Raw genomic sequence first — 20,750 nt, forward strand, 5'->3', positions numbered from 1 at the left:
CATTGAAACACATCTTACACCCAACAAAACTCTATTTCCAAATTATTCCACTAACTGAACTGAACACCCCGACGCACTGTTCATGGTGGCTCAGCAATATTTCTATGTAATAATATTAAACGCAGTATCAGTCTCCGTCTGCTAATAAATCAATACAAAGTTCAAATATCCTAGTTGACTTTAACAATATAAATACTACCATTCAGTGGCGTATTTACGGGGGGGGGGGGTCCAGGGGTACTGGACCCCCTCCCCAGAACCTCTCCAAAAAATAAAAAATAAACTAAAATTCTTACATATTTGCAGAATTGGCTATGTTAAACATTCAGAGGGAAGTTGAAATTACTATTGATGAAGTGATAGAGGAGTTGGCCAAAAAATTGAGACAACTAGAATTTATTTTATAACAATACTTTATAATATATAATGTTAAATACAATATATAGGTATATATATATATATAATCAGGGCCGGATCTAGGGGGGGGAAGTCGGGGATTTATCCCCGGGCGTAACATTTTAGAGGGTGTAATTTTCGTAATTATTAACGACTAATTTGATATTTTTAACTTCGTTAAATACTGATAGTAGGTTAAAACTCAATGAGTACGATTGTATATCGATTATAAGAACACAATTTATTTGAGTATTTGTTTATTAGTCTATGGATAGGGCGTAATTTTAACATTTTACCCGGGCGTAAAAATTCCTAGTTCCATCTCTGTATATAATATTACATAAGACTATACGATTATTACATTATATATTTAGTTCAACTTCCTCCAAAAACTGCATAAGGATGTAACTATTACAATATAATATATAGTTTATATTAGTTATGTATAAACTGTGGCCCCCCCCCCCCAGAAAAAATTGAAAATACGCCACTGCCATTGTTTCTGCATATTTCCCTTCCGAAAATCCAATCAACGAAAATATTTTAATTGATTTTTCTTCTTTCAATAAAAATTATGTTATAGGAGGTGACTTCAATTTAAAACACCCATCTTGGGGTAATAACACTACCAAATCTACACAAATTTTAACTAATTTTAACCTACGTACTATCTCACTCTTACACCAATTGGCCACCTATTGGGCTTCCCATCCAAACCGTAACTCCGACATACTTGACTTTTTCATAGTTAAAATTTCTCCAACCATACAACACTCAATAATAAATATAAACGAACTTTGCGAGGATAATACAGTGTGGTACTCTCTTTAAATGCTACTTCCTCGATTAACGACAAAGAAAACTTATCAAATTATCTCTTGGGCAAAGTTCAAACATGTCATAAATGACAAAATATTCCTAAAAATATCACTAAAAAATATACTCGATAACGACTTAGCAGTACTTAAATTAACTATTAATATTCTAAGCTCAGTTTCAGATTCTTTATCTAACTCAAAAACCATATTAAATTTAACAATATTCCAAAAATTCTAAAATAAATGATTTATTAAAAAATGTAAAAAATCTTTAATTCATTATTACTTGTTGTGATTAATTGTATAGTTGTATAATTAATTGTTAAATAAACAAATAAAAAAAGATTTAATTATTTGGTATTGTTGTCATAAATACCAAATATAATTTGCATAAATTATGTTTTTAAAATATATCAAGTAATAACTCTCTATTCTTATCACAAGTGTTTGATATTATTATAATAAATTCGGAATTAATTTCCAAATATGATTTAAAATTTAAATTTGACGTTTTATTCATAATGTTACAATATTTATTACTTACATCAAGAGAAGTTTTTAAAATCTTCATTGCTAAAAAAAAAATGTGTTAGTAAAAGTTTTCAAATTAGGTTGAATAAAAATCTGAAGAACCTCATCAATATTTAAATTTCAAATATCATAAAATAAAAAAAAATCCAATTACCACCTAGTGCCTTAAAGTGGTGAGTATATATATTTTTAATTATATCATATTGTATATTATATAATATAATATAATATAATATTATATATTATATATTATTATATTATCATATTATATTATATATTATTATAAAATAATTAATCGATTATTTAAACCCGTTAGAGTATTTAGAAGAGTGGTAAAATAACGTAAGAATATCTTACGACTATACATTTATCCATAAATTACTACTTACGATCAATTGATTACAATAATGTGCTGTTGATTGATAATGTGAAACATTTGGTGTACATTTTGAATTTTCGGTATGCAAAGTCTATTGTTAATAATTCACTAAGAGAGTTTCTTCTGTACTTTCATACATATATGTTAGAAGCGTATTTTGATAGGTAATAAAATATTAATTTGAAATAGACGCTAAACTTTAAATTCAAAGTTAACTTCAACATAATTAAAATATAAGGAACTAGTTATATATGTAAATTAAATAATTTGTTTTAGCGAAATAATGCAATGTAAGTTCTAATATAAATAAAGTAAAAAAAAAAAGTTGTATCTATATTAAAATAATGTGTTATTACGAAAATCATCATACAAATGACAGCGTTGTTATTCTTTATTTTTGTAACTAAATTAAAAAAAAACCCCTTTAACCATTTGACTAGGGACAATGAATGGCCAATTTCCTGGTAGCCCTGAAGCGTGATACTGTATTTAGCCTTTAATTATTGTTTTTTCTTATTTTGTTGTAAGATATAAGCGCGTTGAATAAAGTTTTTTCCTAAAAACACACTGATACTTATTTATGTATGTATATATATGTATTATACGACAAGACGTAGATACAATTATCTCCCGTAGGTTTTTAGGTAAATGTTTTAAGAATTGTATTCACTATAACAGCTCCGATGGACAATAAAATTAATAATAATAATAATACATTTTTATTGTAATAAAGAAGGTTATAAGAGTAAATGAGGGGGTGACATATGGAATGGATGAGCATATTCCTGTATACGTACAAATAAAATCACATGCATGTTTAAATACAAGTTGTTTGCCCCATTCTATAAGTACACTGAGTGTGATTCCATTGAATAATACTATACTTAAATTTAACCAAATTTGTCTCTGATTAGGTTATGAATATACAGTTCCTATAAGACAAACGTGTGTTATATACCTGCATAGTCAATCAACATAATAATAAACTGGTAAAACTCTTAGCTAGGATGAGATATCGAGACGCATGAATGATATTACTATTTTGATCAGTTAAACTTGATAAAAATGTATCATTGCTCTCGAAAAAACAATTTCAAGAAAAAAAGGTCGAGAGGTCGAGTAAATCAGGTTATATTTTTAAAGATGGTTTATATAATAGTAGAAGTGAATTTCTTAATAACGCTGGTTGAATTTTTAATGTTTTAACTTTTTCAAGAAAAAAAAGATATTTTCTAGGAAGTAGGTAAAACATTATATATTATATATATTATTATATTAAAATGTTATGTCCATCCGTGTTATCGAACCACAACCTATTAAAATTTGGGAAAAATCGAAATTTCAAGTGTCTATAAATCGCACGACATTTTTTGAAATATTTCGAAACATGGAATGTCTTTAAAATGTTATTTACATAATTAATTATTAAATATTTCAAGTCGCTATGATTAATATTTATAAAAAAAAAAAAAAACCAAATATCTAATGTTCTATAATCAAAATTCATTTAAATACCAGATTTCTCTAAAATTAAATTTTCTAATGTTTAAAAATATTATTAGGATAATATTTTTTTTCCTTTTTTTACTACAAAGAAAATCCCATGAAAAATCTCCTATCTTTTAGTTTAGTAAGTATAAAAATTGAAAGTTATATGAATTTCTAACAACAAAAATGTAGTCGATTTTCGTGATTTTTGTCGTTTAGTCAAAATTATATAGGTATCCAAACGTTCATAAATATTTTTTGAAATTAAGTTCAATTTTTTTTTATTAACTAATAAAAGATATATATGAGTCATTATGTACTTATTATGTTTTCAAGACATTTTGTTGAACAATAAACATCTTATCAATAATTTACAAAAATAAGCTAAGGAAATATGACATTTTCAAGTATATAAAAAAAACTTGAAAAAGTCAAAATCTTTTGAAAATTGTACTATATATAGAACGAACTAATAATGATATTACAATTTAGTGAAAATTTCAAGTTTCTACAGTTATTCTTTTTAAACAATGAAAAAGCCAGTACTTTGTAAATTTCGCTATTTTTTGTATACATTGTCGTTAGTTTTTTATAATTATTAAGAACATTTTTGGAATATTCGTAAAATAACCACACATGATTACCAATCAGATATTATTTCCTATTTTTTAAATCCATGTTTGTGATGATATTGCGTATCCCTTCAAGTTGAAATTTTGTACACAGACTTACAATAAAAAATAGAAAAGCACTTCGTGGTGAAACTTACATCCTCTTTGTTTCACTCAGAATCAAAATAACGATATATTAAGTGGTACTTAATTAATATTTAAATATTATGAGTGTATTATAACCAGGGTTCGTAAGTTCATGCACTAAAAATGCCTAAATAAGCTTTCATGCATTTATACACTTAAAATTGGCAAAATATGCTTTGAAATATGCCTTAAAAAGTTCAAAAATATGCTTTTATATACACTAAATATTTAAAATTATGAACATAAAAAATTCTTACTTAAAAAAATCATAAATAATTTTTTAAATTACATGAATTATCCATTCATTTTTTTATAGCTATATTTTATTTTTTTATTTCACTATTAAAAAAAAAAATAGATTTTAAATACTATTTAATACTATTCTTGGGCCTTCATGAACTGCATACTCATGTACATCTTTGTCAGTAATTAATTTTAAATCTGAATCTTTTGAAATAAATTTATTCATTAAATGTATAAGTATCAAGTAGATAAGAAAAGAAAAGATGATACAATTTTCATTTTTAATTTTATGTATATTTTCCATTAAGATTTCTGATAGATTCTAATAGAATGTTGTATAATATACCCGATAAAATATAAATATGCATTAATATGCCAAATATACAAAAACATGCCAAGTATGCAAAAACATGCAAAATAAGATTTCACATATTTAACCATGGTACCTTAAAATGGATTTCTATGTCATCTAGCATTAAATACAACTTTGCAAGATTGATATACAAATGCATGAATTTACGAGCCTTGATTATAACTATTATAGTATAATAGTTACATAATATACCAATTGTTACGAATATTTTTTCAATCCATCGATGTAATTTGAATATACTATAATTATTATTGTGTGATTAACGACAACTGTATGGACAGTTAACTAGTTAAGTTATACATAAAATTGTTATACACATGATTTTCATATTTCAGCAGCTTAGTTATAAAACTTATAGATGTTTTAATTTTAAAGTTTGAGCTAGTTAATAAAGCGAAAATATTGGAATTAATTTTTTTTTTTTTTAATTCCAAACGTGGGGGAGGAGGCTATTTTCTCTTTTAATATAATATGTTTTTTTTTTTTTTTTATTTTAATACGTAATATACAATCTATATCAAACGACACAATAAGCATATATGATAAGGGGTACAGATAACATGAGTATACAAAATATAAAAAGTGAATAAAGAAGCCACCCAATGATGACACTTAAATGTTGATAGTTTAGATGAAAAATGTAAATGAATTAAATATATTTAATAAGTTAGTATTTTTTTTTTTTTTTTTTTTCTATATTACAATTTGTAACAGGTCTCTACACCATTCACGTTTTAATCGTCTAGGAGGACTGCCGGGGATTGAGAGGGAGGAAAGGTTTTTAATTAAAGGATTTGAGTGGGAGGAAAGACGGTTGTGGAATCTTTTGTAAAAGTGTTTAGCTTCCTCGTGGATAGTTTTTAATTTTAGGTCTGTATGGAGAGTATGGTTAGATATGTATGGGGGAGCATTTATTAATTTTCTTAGCGCAATGTTTTGAAAACATTGAATTTTATTTAAATTTGTCTTTTTTGCACTTCCCCATAGCTGTATCCCGTACGTCCATATTGGTTTCAGTAGTGTTTTGTAGATAAGGAGTTTGACATGAAGGGAGGTGTGTTTATTAGTGACTAGAGGTTTGAGGATACGAAAGCGGTTGTTCAGTGAAAGTCTTTTTGCTCTAATATGGTGGGCCCAAGTTAATCTTTTATCTAATGTAAGACCAAGGTATTTAACTGAAGGAGAGGATGGAATTGGAGCACCGTACAGAGTTACCTCAGGGGTAAGAGCTGGTCTAAGCGTAAAGGTGGTGTGTATAGACTTGCTATGGTTTAATTTAAATCTCCATTTGGTATACCAATTCTCCATAAGGTCTAGGTGAGTTTGAAGGTTTGCGGAGGCTATGCATGGGTTGTCATTCATAGATATAATTACTTTATCATCGGCATAATCTGCTACTGATGTATTTGGTGTGATTGGTTGATCTGCTGCGAATATAAATATAATATGTAAAAAAAAAAAAACAAATATATAGACTCGTGATGATATTACATTTAAAACATGTTCGAAATGTACTAAAACACAGCTCATTTTATGTTTTATACGAAAAGCATATTAACAATGGATCAATACATTTTCTATATGATTTTTATTTAAAGTTAGAATTTATACTTTTTTTTTTAATATTTTATAAAGTATTTGTTATTTAAAAATACATACTATGATATTGTAGGGGCAGATCGATTTATTATAAAAATATTTCAAACTACTTAATTTGTTCAAAATTTTCATTCAATACAGCTTTAGAGTTTATATAACAAAACATCGTGCATTTAATCTATGCAAGAATCAAGGGAAAAAACAACATACTTAATTTCAAAGATTTTTTTTTAGTTTGGTAGTATTAAATATAAAAATTATTTATAGAAACACAAATAAATAAGTTTATGTATTGAGACGACTTTTTTGGTATAAATCAGTAAACATGATGAATCGTTCAAATAATTTTTAGTTGTAAAATCATTCATTTTTTAAAGTAACAGGTGCGGATATAAGGGGGAAACATGAGAACGATGCCCCCCCAAATTTCATGAAACATAACGAAAAAAAACATAATATATGTCAACAGTGCTTGACTTGGAAAAATTTAAAAAAAGGACTCATTACTCATTTACTTTTTTAAAAAGAAAGCGTTCCCAAAACTTTTTAAGTATTAAATTTTAACGTAAAGGTAAGTAGGGGAATGCTTAAATTTCTAAAAATTATTTGAGGTACTCTGGCCCCCTGCTTCCCTCCACAAGTCAAGCACTGTATGCGGTATCAGTCTGGCTCGTGATTAGGCCTCCGGCAAAAAATTTGTAATGGGCCCTTAAACAACATAATATTGGAGTAAGATTCAATAAAAACTTACTAAAAAAATTTTTATTGCTACGCTCAAACTCGACAACAAATATTAATTTATTTTTGTTTTTATATTTTTCGAAGTTAATATTATAGAGTTATCATTGTGTTCGTATATATGAACGTTAACAATACTTATCTCAATTTTTCAAAGTATTTATATTTATTCGATTTTGATCAAGAGAACAAAAATATTTAAGCTATAGTGGTTATACCTAATTCTATTAAATTACGTAAAAAATACTTCAAGATTAAGATAAGAATAACATAATTTTAATTTAATTCAGGAAAATAATTCTATGATTTTTCATGTTAGCGTGGTTGCTTTAAGTCCGGGAGTGAATTTAGGAGAGGTTCAGGAGGTCAGCTGACCTATAATTAATATTTGTTGACCAAATTGGCCTCTTGAAGACTTATATGTTTTAAGTGTACCGACTATAAGTTGAAATTAAAAGTAAATTGACAAATGCCCCAGTTTTGACTCCTCCCCCCCAAATGATACCAATAGTTTAACTGTATAGTAAAATAAAATATCTCTATGCCAGACTCTATAAGGGATTCCATAAAATAAATGACAATCTATACAATTATAATTATGAATAAACTTAAAAAACAAATATTATATAATCATATTGTTTATTTTGTTTCAAGGAATACATTTATAACCCACTTTCAACTCTAAAAAGTGGCCTCTTGAAATAGCCTGACTCACAGTTCTCTGACTGTGGATCCGTCGCTGATTGGGCCCCTATTTTGATTTTTTTGACAACTAAGACTCATCAATACTATAAATAAATGAACTATAAATGCGAAAGAAAACGTGTTACAGGGTGGGATTTTTTTTTAATTATTAATTATTATTATATAATATGAATACTTAAATTATTTCAAAGAGAATAACAAATTGAATTATTATTTAAAAAATATTGTGGAATTCGTTGAAAACCACTCCGTATATTATACATATAGTATTATAATTTTTTTTTTAATAATTACAAATAAACAACATAACTTAAGTCTCTAACTTAGGATTGGCAAATTGATTTATTACGTCAAGTTGGCAAACTCCGCCCATTAAATCCCTTATAAAAGCCCATACGGGTTGATACAGCGCTCGCATTCACCTTCTATTTTTTTAGAGACGGGAAGAACGTAGCAGTTCATGCGACAATACTCATAAAACAGATATAATCGTCCGTTAATTTTTCCAATAAAATCGCATTTACCAGGCAATGAAAAATTTACAAACACAAATAACAGCACTGCTGTTGACAATAACGTTTTTCTTCACACATGCTATACGTCATGGTAAGTAGTTATAACTTATAAGTTTACAATTAAAAAAAGAAAATATAAAAACGTTGATTTTAATAAGTATTTCATAAAATTATACTAAACATTTATTTTATGAAATTTTGGATACTAAAATTTTTCTTTAACTTCAACTTACCATAATTAGTTTACCGATTAGTTGAAGTAAACTTTTTTTAAATCTAAACAAAGTGATTATCATTTAGATTTCATGTAGGTGAAATAAGTAAATCCTAGTATTTTACAAATATTTACTGTTTTAAATTATTCTTTCCTAAAAGAATCATTTAATTTTTATTAAAATATAATATAAATATGTACATATCATTATTTATTAAGGACAAGATATATTTTTTGACAAAATATTTCTACCATATTAATGAGCAAATAGCAAATAATTAATAAGTAATTTTAAAATGAATATAAGTTAGATAATAATTTTCTGAATATTTTTAATTCTATTTTTCCACATTATATGTACAAACTAAATTGAATTTTCTATTATTTTATTCGTGGTCACATCAGTATAAATTTGGTATGAATTTAACTAATCTAAATGGATTTTAATTTGTTACATTCGATAATTTTGAAATTGATGTTTGACATGGCATAACTAGTTTAAAATTTATTAATTTAGCTGGACGATTTTGTAGTCAATATAATTAATCTATGACTATAAGTAAATTTATATATTCTTTCCAGAGATTCAATTATGTTCAATAGATTTATAATTAATGGTCCAATAACTCAATGTATGATGATCGTCGGTGTATTTACACCTTTGAATCAGAATAAATAATACAATTTAATGGAAATACATTTTCTTCAATACAAATAATATTAAATTAGCTGTATTCAAAAATTATAATTTTTTGTACATATTAATTTGTATATTTATTTGAATTTATATTTTTTTTGTTTTAAAATTCTTCATTATTAAGGGAAAAATATTTTTCAATTTTTTTTTGACCTATTTTTATTCATGATATTTCGTGTTAACATTAAACCTAAAAATTGTAATTATATAATGGGTCTAAATTTTTTAACACTATAAATTATAATCTCACATCAATATATTCGATTTTAACAAAATTTTACAGTGAAACTACATTATTATTTACGCTTGGTTTATAATCATGAATTGGTAAAATAATATTTTATTTATTTGTTATGAAATTATAATTTGTTGTTATTTAGTATTTCTCTTCAATTAAACTTATTTATAAAAGCAAAACTTTTTTGTCTCAAATAATACATATTAAAACGTAAATTTTTAATCTAATGAAGTATTTTCTTCAATATGAAATTCAAGTTTTTAACATCAATAAAATTTGTGGTCATTATAATTGTACATAATTGTCAACATACTAACTAAAAGCATTTTATTCACGATTAATTGAAGTGGATATACTTAGTATATATATATACATATAGAATCTGATTATGGATTATATTTAAAATTAAACACATAAGAATAGTTAATAATATTTTATTTGAATAAGAATAGTTCAAAATTAACACTTCTGTATATTTTTTTTATTTAAAAAATGTGTAAGAACAAATTTTGATATATCTATTTAATAAGATAAGATAAATAAGATATTTATTTAAAAGCATGCGTTTTTATCTTAAGTTCTTTACTTTTTTAAATTTAAATTCTCCGTTGACTGCTAAATTCTATAAAAAAATGTATAAAAGGCAGGAAATTTAAAATAAAAGTATAAAAATTTAACTTAATTGATTTTAAATACTTTTGTTATTTTTTTTTTTTAAGTAAATAATATTTACCATTATATAAACGTAAGTATCTAATGTTTTTATTTTGATGTTTAAAAATAAGCGATGTACAGCATAAGTAAATTCAGGTTACTTGAACTAGAAATATCTTCTTTGTGTAAAAATATGTCATTTTCGGGTAATGCAATTACTTTTTAAGTACAATGTATACTTTATTTCAGTGAAAATCTAATTTTAAATACCCCAAAACTATATGAATGAATATTATTTTAAAAACTCAAATGTTTGAAATAAAAACAAAATATAATTTACTTTATACATAACTTTAATTTTATTTTCATAGTTTAGAAAAAAAATTTATAATAGTAAATATCATTTATATATTACATATAAATATTTAACGCAAAGTATTTAAAATATTTACACGGATAAATTACACCTTGTCAATGATATATACTGACTTAAATTATAATTGTTTTTTTAACATTTGATTTTAATTTTCAATAGATTAAATAATTATATCGATTACAAAAACGTCAAATGATAAAATAATTATTTTATTTTATAAAAATAAAAAACTAACCATAGAACAGGAAGTCACTAACTACTCTGTAATAAAACTTTGTTTAAACAAATATTAGTGCCTATATAATGTATATATGTTCACCCTATTGTTGCAATATTATATGAATCTATTATTCGGATAAACAATCATTAAAATATACCTTTTATATCTATGTATAAGTAATATTAATTTTTCGTTGTTAGATTAAATAATTTTCATTATTATTTTACACATTAATAAGTTATGTGTAGGTAAATATATGCAAATTTGTATGGGAAAATAATACAAAAATATTGTATCAAAAATTAATTTTATTTGAGGTATTTATAAAAAATGATTAATATAGTTATAATATATATATATATATATATATATGCATATTATATTATATTACATTATATAAATCATTTTGTCACAAGGATTTTAATTCGTAATTTTTTTAAAAAAAAAAATAAAAAAATAACATTTAAATAACATAATAATAACGTAAACACTGTCGCCTTAGCCAACTTGTAATCATTTAACCTTATTTTATTAAAATGTATTACTAGTTTTATTAAATACCTAATATATTAACTAAATTTAATATATTTTTATTTTTTTATATGAAAAATCATTTAGTAAGAACTTTTACCATTTAGATATTAATTATTAAAATGTATCCAAATATTTGGCCATATGCTATGTTATTCTAATCTATTGGTATAGTACTTGCAAAGTTTAAAGCAAAGAAAAAAAAAATATTTACTAGAACTACAATTTTGATTCATCAATATTATTAGAACCATAATTAAATTGTTTGAAATTTAGTTCAAAAATTATAATATTCACCACAGTTAATAGTTTACCTAAGAAAAGTTAAGATTTTTGAAAATCATTGACATTATATTAACTACGAATCCCGAATTTTTGGATTTGTAGTGTTATATCTTTATACGTAAATAAGTTTAGGGTTATAGACGATTTTTTCTGATAATAATATAAATAATACAATAAATAAATTTGAGGAAGTAACTTATATTCAATTTAGTGTTTCAATAAGCTTGATGTAAGTAGATGTATAGTATTTTATTATTGAGTATCATCGACGATATTGACAATATGAATAATAATCATCATAAAATAAAAACTACGATAGTTGAAATTGGTAATTAATTTTATTAATAATAAAAACAAATAGATTTGGTTTAAAAACTATAAAATATCTGTATTTTTTGTATTATTTGGGGTGATATTTTCTATACATATACGATGTACATAGAGTAGTTTATTATTTTGAAAGATCACCCTTCAGGTATTATAATTTAAATTATTGTATACATATACATTTATCCAATCCATTGGATTTATGGCGACGTGTTTAGGATTTAAGCACTGAACAAACGCTCATTTATTACATATTATCGTACCCGTCAAAAATTTCATTCTCCTATGTGTTATATATATAATTATTATGATTTAATAAAATTATTGATATTACAATATTAATAATTAATTAAATAATAAAAAATAGTAATTGGTTAATGCTCATAAATAAAAATATAGCTTGGAATATTATTATATTTGTAAAGTACGATCAATTTCGAATTAAAAATTCATCGTCAAGTATATAAAAAGTCAATAAAATCGCAACTGAATATGAAAAAAATATGGTTAAACATTTATTTATTTATTATTAATATTTGTTTAAATAGTTTTATGCTTCATATTATCTTACATAAAACATTAATACGTTTTGTTTTCACCATTTGAATTACTATTATTATTATTATTAATTTATAAATTGTGTTGTATATAGACCAGTGATGCCCAAACTTTTTTCCTTGACGGTCCACTTAGGTTAATAATTATTTTAAAACGGATGACCAAATAAGTATAAAAGTTATTATTCATCAGCAGGTTTTCTGTGAAAAAGTTATGACTCGAAAATTGTATAGGTCTTGTAATAAAAGCTGTTAATTTTCGTAGTTCTCATGGTCTTACTCATAGACTGTTTAAAAGTTTTCTTCTCAAAATAGAAGCCAAGTACAGTGATATGGCGTACATATTTGGCGTATCATGTTTGATGGTTATGTAGAAGAAAAGGTTTTGAAACGATTTTTTGATCTACGAGAAGAAATTTAAATGTTCATAATCAACAAGTGAAAACATATTTTAGAACTTAAAGATTATGGGTTGTGGAATTTAACATTTCTTACTGACATAACAACATATTGATAAAAATTAATAATTTACATGTTTAATTATACTAAAGGATTTGATCCAAAATTAAAATTATTTATTGATTTCAGTAATTTTGAAAACTGCCAAATATTTAGGGATAAATAAATCAAGTACAAAAAAGTGAGTTGTAGATATGTTAAACAAATTGCAAACCGATATTTCATCTTGATTATCGGTTGTTAAATTACACGAAAAATCGTTGCATTTATTTGAAAATCAATTGATTATTGATGACATTTATGGCTAAACTTCTTTTTAATTTGAGCATATTGAGTTGAAAATAACTTAATTTTACTGTGTTGAATCTTAAAAAATTAAAAAGAAAACATATTTTAAAATTGTATTCAAAACTTTCACACGAATTTTTCACCTTGAATTGAGACATTATAATGATAATATTTGGATGGACGTAAATATGCTATCGAATATTTTCACAAATGGAAAAAACAAATTTAGTTCATAGATTGCGAGTTACGGATAAACACTTTAATTCAAATTTTAGGATTGAAGTAACTAAATTCCAACTATATTTTTCATTATTATTAAACAAAATACAAGCTAAACATTGTACATTAAAAATAAATATAAAATATTATTATTACAGTTTTTATTGTATTTTTGGAATATTTAATTGACATCATAATTTATTTAAATCATATTTATAAAGACTGTGGAATAGTTTATTAGTTAATTTAACTATAATACATTTGTATACATAAAATATTATTATTAAATCCTTAAGAACGGTACAACTTACCATTGAGATTTAGATTTAATTTGTATTAATAAGTCTTTTTAGTCTCTTAACGAGTACTTATTGAATATTGATAACAAAAATAATAAGTTATTTACTAATATTTTGTAGTTATTTCTCTTTTTTATCGTGAGAAATGCGATAACGAATTAATTAAAAAAATTATTAGAAAATTTTAAATGTTAGTATTATAATAATAAATTTTAATCAGCACGAAAATATATCGCAGTTAGGTTTTAACTTAAATATTAGTTCACATATTATGACCAACACACTATTATGAATTCATATATTTTAAGTTATAATCATAAGGTTATATTGTTATGAAATTAAAAACTAAACTATTTTACTATACTGCAGCACCTATACTCAAAAGTAAGGCATGATTTGTTTATCAATGTAATGCATTTTATGAAAATGATCAAAGTATTAATCATTTTATAATATTTTATAACATTTTAAATAAATAAATAATTAATATTTTAAAATAATTCAACTATTCAGAATTGTTTTCCTTTTTTTAAAAAGTTAATACTTTGTAGATACGATGATATAGTACTTACTATTGATTAAAGAATATGATTATTCTATAATCAATGGTTATAGGTATAAAATAATGAAACTATAATGAATACACCTAAAGTAACAAAATAAACTTCCAATTATATATGAATTAATGAAATATGTTAACAGATGTAAGTATTAAATTCGTATTTATGACGAAAATGTGTTCGTAAAACTAATTTTGTACGTATGTAAACGTATATGTATACATACCATAATTTGATTAATTAATATATCAAATACATGATTGTGCTGAGTTTCTTTTAACACGCTCTATAATAAATATATTTATTAGTGGCTAGTATCTATTTTATGTATGCATTGCAGATTTTTTTGCATGTGAAAGTCATAATTATATTATACGAGCTTAACATTACATTGCGTGTGCTCTAGGTCTGTGTAGAAAAAAAATAAACATTCATTAAATTATAGCGTTGTAAAGTAAGACAACCAAATATTAAATTCATTATCGTACTACAAGTATAAAAGGTTAAAAAATGATTAAATTTACGTTATGAATGAATCTTCACGAGTGTACACATATTTTAACCCTTTGCTTTAATTGAAACCCTAGCTTGTGTACATTATATTTGTTTAGAATTATAAAATTAACAATTAGTTTGTAATAATCTACTGGTGCAATATGCATAATAATAAATTATGATTTTAATATTATTCAGGGAAATAATCACGTTTAAATAACTTAATTATAAACAACACTTTAACTATATGATTATATCGTATATAAGTTAAATATATTTTTATGGGTGAAATTCATATTTCTTCATTATGTACAGTTAGATGGCTTATATATTATACTAAAAAGTTTCTTTAAATTTTAAATTTTCAACATAGCAATATATTAAAATCGATTTACAGTAACATGTGAGCATTGTAAATGTCTTGTAATAATCAAAGATATTACATGATAATATGAAGGATATTCAAGCTTAAATAATTTATTATTATTTTTCTATAGACTCAGAATACAGCGATGAGCTAAAACGTGATAATAATAGAAACAGAAGGGAATCAGTTGCAGGATTGATACCGTTTCCTAGAGTCGGCAGATCGGGAATCAATTCTGGTTTACAAATGAGCAATTTATGTATGCATTTTATATATAATTTTAATGATAAAATTTAAATAAATATATGTGATGTGTATTCAAACACCGTGTATGTTAAAGTGGTAAAATTATAAATAGTCAAACTTTTAGATGAAACACAAAAAGAACTGAGAGGCCATAAAAGAGAGGGACTTATTGCATTTCCTAGAATTGGTAGAAGAAGTGATTCAAGAAACACCGCACTTTGGTTTGGTCCAAGGTTAGGAAGATCCGTTATGTTACCAGAAAACTATGATGTGTCTTACATGGATTCAGGTAAAATATTTAATTAGGAGATTTTACATAAAAAATCTCCAAACTTTAAAATTATTTATAATAGTAAAAGTAGTACAACTCTTGATCGGCTGCATCTGAATTGGGTTTCGAATTCAAAATTACTACACTAGTTGGGTCACTGATTTTTATAGGTACTACACTAATTCCTGAATATTTTTTGTTAAGTACTATATTATACTAACATTTTCCTTCCCATTTTAACAGACTTAGGACTATATATGATCTATTTAGGCCACAGGTATAGTTAAAATGTTTTTTATAGATTTTTTTTTTTTGTTTTTTAGTTTCTTTTCCATTAATTTCTGTTTATATTATATAATGATTTTAACATTTTTAATATTTTTACAAACTTAATTCTAATAATTTATATTTTAATAGAAAAGAAACTAAAAAAAAAAAATCTATAAAAAACATTTTTAACCATACCTGTGGTCTAAATAGATCATAGATAGTCCTAAATCTGTTAAAATGGGAAGGAAAATGTTAGTATAATATAGTACTTAACAAAAAATATTCAGGAACTAGTGTAATATCTAAAACAATCCGGGACCCAACTAGTGTAGTACCTATAAAAATCCGGGACCCAACTAGTACACTACCTGCGATTAACCCCTAGTACTCAGGACCCAACTCCGATGCTCCGTCTTGATCATAGTAAATTATGTTCAATTATTCTAATATTTATATAGTGAACCAACCAATATTTTGCGTAGAGCTTAGTTTATGATAGTGTTTAAATTGATTTTTTATATTGAATTAGATCATCAATATAGACAATATAGATTATTATAGATATTTATTTATTTAATATTGAACATAATAATTTAAAGTCAGAAGGTTAAATGTCATAATTTTTATCAACATAAATCCTAAATGAAATGTATTAAAATAATCCTACTTTAAAATTGAGTAAATCAATTTTACAAATATTTCATAAAATAATAATTACATTGTGAGTTCCAATGTCTTCAAATAATAAATTAGATTGTTCAAAATATTATTTAAAAATAAAAAAAAAACATAGAGACTGTAGAAACTCAAAATTTAAGAGTAAATTACTATGGCAATTATATAAAGAATAAAATATGCTTTTCAATTTATTTGGGACAACATTATCGCTTTTTAATATTTGTTTCAGATACGCCAACGATCATAAAAACGTTGATTGAAATGAAAAACAAAAACTTTAGCGAGGAAGAAGACAATTTAATGTAACATTTTGTTGTGAACTTTTCATTTTCTTAAAATAATTTCTTAATATTTATTAGTGCGATTTTAATAATTTAGAAAACTGTTAAACATATTTGATACGGAATCTTATTTTGAACAGAATTCGGTAGTCTCGATGTTATAGATACAATAAATAAATAATTGTTTAGAAATAATTTAATGATCATAATAATTAATAAATAACTATTGTTATTTCAATGTATGTATTATAATTTATTATTATTTTTAAGAAAGACAAATATAAATTCCTATTCTCCAGTGTTGTACGTAGTAATTTTTCCATGGTAAATGCTTCAGCAAGACAAGAGTTTTCTTTTTTTTAACACAATCTTATTTGGTTGTTTATATATACGGACCATAGACGTGCGCAGACATGTATTTCAGTTTCTAAAATACTTTTTGGTCCTATCTTAACAAAACGTGTAGATATATTTGATAAATTATAATGTATAAATATTTAAATATACATAGTTATTTTATTTAATATTATGGTATATTAGTTCCAATGAATATGTTTTCCTTGAATCTCGTACATTTTTCTCAAACAAATTAAATTACTTATTATTTGTAATTTTGAAGTCGATTACAGCTACTATATGAACATAATAAGTTTTTGCATTAAAATTCAGAAATTTTAATTTTATTTTTTACATATAAGTACTACGAAATAAATGACATTTAGTTTTAGAAAAAAATCAGTTAAAATGCAGGCCCCTTACTCTGAGATCCAAATTGTAGGGCCTTTTTACAACATTTCGGGAGTGCTCGGGTATTAATAGCACTCTATGCAAACGACTATAATACAGTCTCTGCATTATAGCCTTCCTTCAATGCTAATTATTATTATTATGAAACAATTAATATGAAAAGTAAATAAAACCCTTATTATTCTTTCCGTGTATAATATTCAAAATAGTCAAAATAATAAAGCATATATTATTACTATTATTAATCCGATTAGTTATAAATGTATGATGATTTTAAAAATAAATATAGTTAACTGCAGTGACATTTCTTTTTTCTAAGGTAGACTCACCTCTAAAGAAATTGATGCACAGACAGTGGCGTAGCCAAGGGGGGGGACTAAGGGGGCTATAGCCCCCCCCCCATGAGCCGTGTTTATATATATAATGTATCTTGACTATTTAATAGAATCAATGGATGCTCGTTTTAATCAAAGGCTTATTGATGTTATGCCACTTGAAAGACTTATTCCGGCCAATTTAAATATGTATGGCGATAAAAATATTATAAAAACTGCTAAAATATATGTCCAAGATCTCCATGATGATACCTCAACTACAATCAGAACTAACCTGTTCATATGGAGGTAACAATGGAGTCAAAATACTATTCCAAAACCGAATTCTGCTCTTGATTCACTCTATCATCACACCAATCTTCGACCTAACATTAAAATACTTTTACAATTATTCGCCACATTACCAGTTACCTCTTTCACTCCGGAAAGAACGTTTTCAGCACTCAATCGCTTAAAAATTTTTTTAAGAAGCACCATGTCGGAAAACAGACTGAATGGGTTAGCTATGACTAATATAAATAAAAAAGAGCAATTCGATGAAAGTGAAATAATAACTGAATTTGCCAGAAATTCGCCTAAGAGGATGCAGCTATCAGAGTGGAGCAAGTAACTCAACACTAAAACCAAAATTATTATTATTATTATTATTATTATAAATTATATATTAATAAATATTTTAAAACTATAATAAAATGCTTGAATTACGTTTAGAAACTTGGTGGTAGATGGTGAGGGGGGTTAAGGCTTAATTCTCATATCCTCTCTTACCTTACTTATCCAAAAAAGTAGTTAGCCCCCCCCCCCATTTAAAAATCCTGGCTACGCCACTGTGCACAGATATAAAAAATATACAATACACGAGTATGTGTAATAAAAAAAGTTACCAATGTAGAATTAATTGTTAATGATTTTGAAAATCAAACGAAAATTTGAAAATTGCCAAACGATAATCAATGGTCAAATTTTTAGTATGGCTTTCGCATACAATTTTTAGTATACATGTTACGCCGAATTTATGAAATTGCGGATTTCATGAAATCAGCAACATTGTCGTCGATTACTTGAAATCGGCAACTCAAAGTACATAATACTGTCGATTGCGTGAAATCAGCAAGACCCTTCTCAAAAAATTATAAAACATAATTTAATTTAAATAAATGTATAAAACTTTGGAAATATAATAAAATCAAATTATAATAATAAATATTATATGTACTCGTATTTAAATAAATGTGTAAAACACCGGAAATATAATAAAATAATAAATAGATTTTAATGTGTAAAACAAGTATAAAAAAAAAAAAAAATGTATTATATTTAAATATTTTGACAAGTATGACCTGGGTGACACGCCGAATTCGGTGAAAACTATGTTTGCCCGACACCACGTTTGCCTGAGGTTCGACAATATATTTTACATATTTTTACTGTACATAATACTAATATACAATATTTTATTACATGTATTATTATTATTTATTAATATACAATGAATTAAAAAAAAATACTAAATAAGACGAATATTTTATCATAGATATTATCGTTCTATGTGAAGAGGTACTAAATATTAAGTATAGTATAGTATATTACAGGTGCGCTTACAAAAAAATATTTTGGGAGGAGTTTTAGGTTGTGCATTTTTATAAACATGTAATCCATATACTAAATTTACTATATAAAAACATATTTAATAATTTTTCTGAATTTTGAGAGGGGTTTGAACCCGTAACCCCTCCCCCCTTGTGTACGCACCTGGTATATTATATTATTAAGTTCTCAATCGTGTTACCAAAAATAACGTTTTCAGTCGTTCCGTTCCCAATCGTATTTTACCACTATTCGCGAAAGATTCCTAAGAAAAGCTCATAACATTAAATTGTAAGTAGTATAAATCTTCGTGTTATTATTAATTTTTGACACAATTATTAATTGGATAATTTTAAAATTTAACATTAATTTGTAAATAACATAATAGCTATAATATAATATTTTATTGACATTTTTAATAATTTTTGACACATATTTATTTATAATATAATTTGAGGTTGTCGGGCAAATGTAATGTCGGGCTAATGTACTGATCCTCTTTTTTATAACCCATATTTTTAACAAAAATGTGTTAAACCCGAGCAACGTTGCCAAATTGTATTCTGGAATACAAGCAATATAAGCAATTATAATGTTAAAACTATTGTATGATACATAGTAATGGGCATAATTGAGTGAAAATAATCTAGTTACTCGATTATTGATAATAATCGAGATACGGAGCCCGGTCGCCTAATTCTACATATTATTTACCAGTTTTAACTATTTTTAATTTTTACGTTACACTCTTATTGATATTATCGAATATCGATCCATTTTATCTTAATTGCACTTCATGACCACTCTTCCATACATTTCTCTCTGTGTATGCGTAGTGTAATTTTACTCTAACTACACATTTTCAACTAGAATATTATACGTGAGTTGCGAGTGTATAAAAATGGATTTTATATAATAAACACTGCAGTGGTCGCCGCTTATAGTGATCACATTCGTTTGAGAAAACTGTGATCATTATAACTGGAAATCACTATAAGCGGCGATT

General features: G+C 24.9%; 1 protein-coding gene across 1 annotated transcript; it reads left to right on the forward strand.

Moving 5' to 3' along the window:
* The first annotated feature begins 1,834 nt into the window (after nt 1-1,834).
* On the forward strand, nt 1,835-17,254 carry LOC112685112 (cardio acceleratory peptide 2b). The gene is made up of 5 exons (XM_025556891.1): nt 1,835-1,918; nt 8,466-8,634; nt 15,460-15,588; nt 15,700-15,864; nt 17,024-17,254. Exons 2-5 carry the CDS (start codon nt 8,559-8,561, stop codon nt 17,098-17,100), a joined length of 447 nt encoding a protein of 148 aa, XP_025412676.1. The 5' UTR covers nt 1,835-1,918; nt 8,466-8,558; the 3' UTR covers nt 17,101-17,254.
* Nucleotides 17,255-20,750: the final 3,496 nt, after the last annotated feature.

This window comes from Sipha flava, unplaced genomic scaffold (assembly GCF_003268045.1).
Source record: "Sipha flava isolate LNK unplaced genomic scaffold, YSA_version1 266_pilon_pilon, whole genome shotgun sequence".
Classification (NCBI taxonomy): domain Eukaryota; kingdom Metazoa; phylum Arthropoda; class Insecta; order Hemiptera; family Aphididae; genus Sipha; species Sipha flava.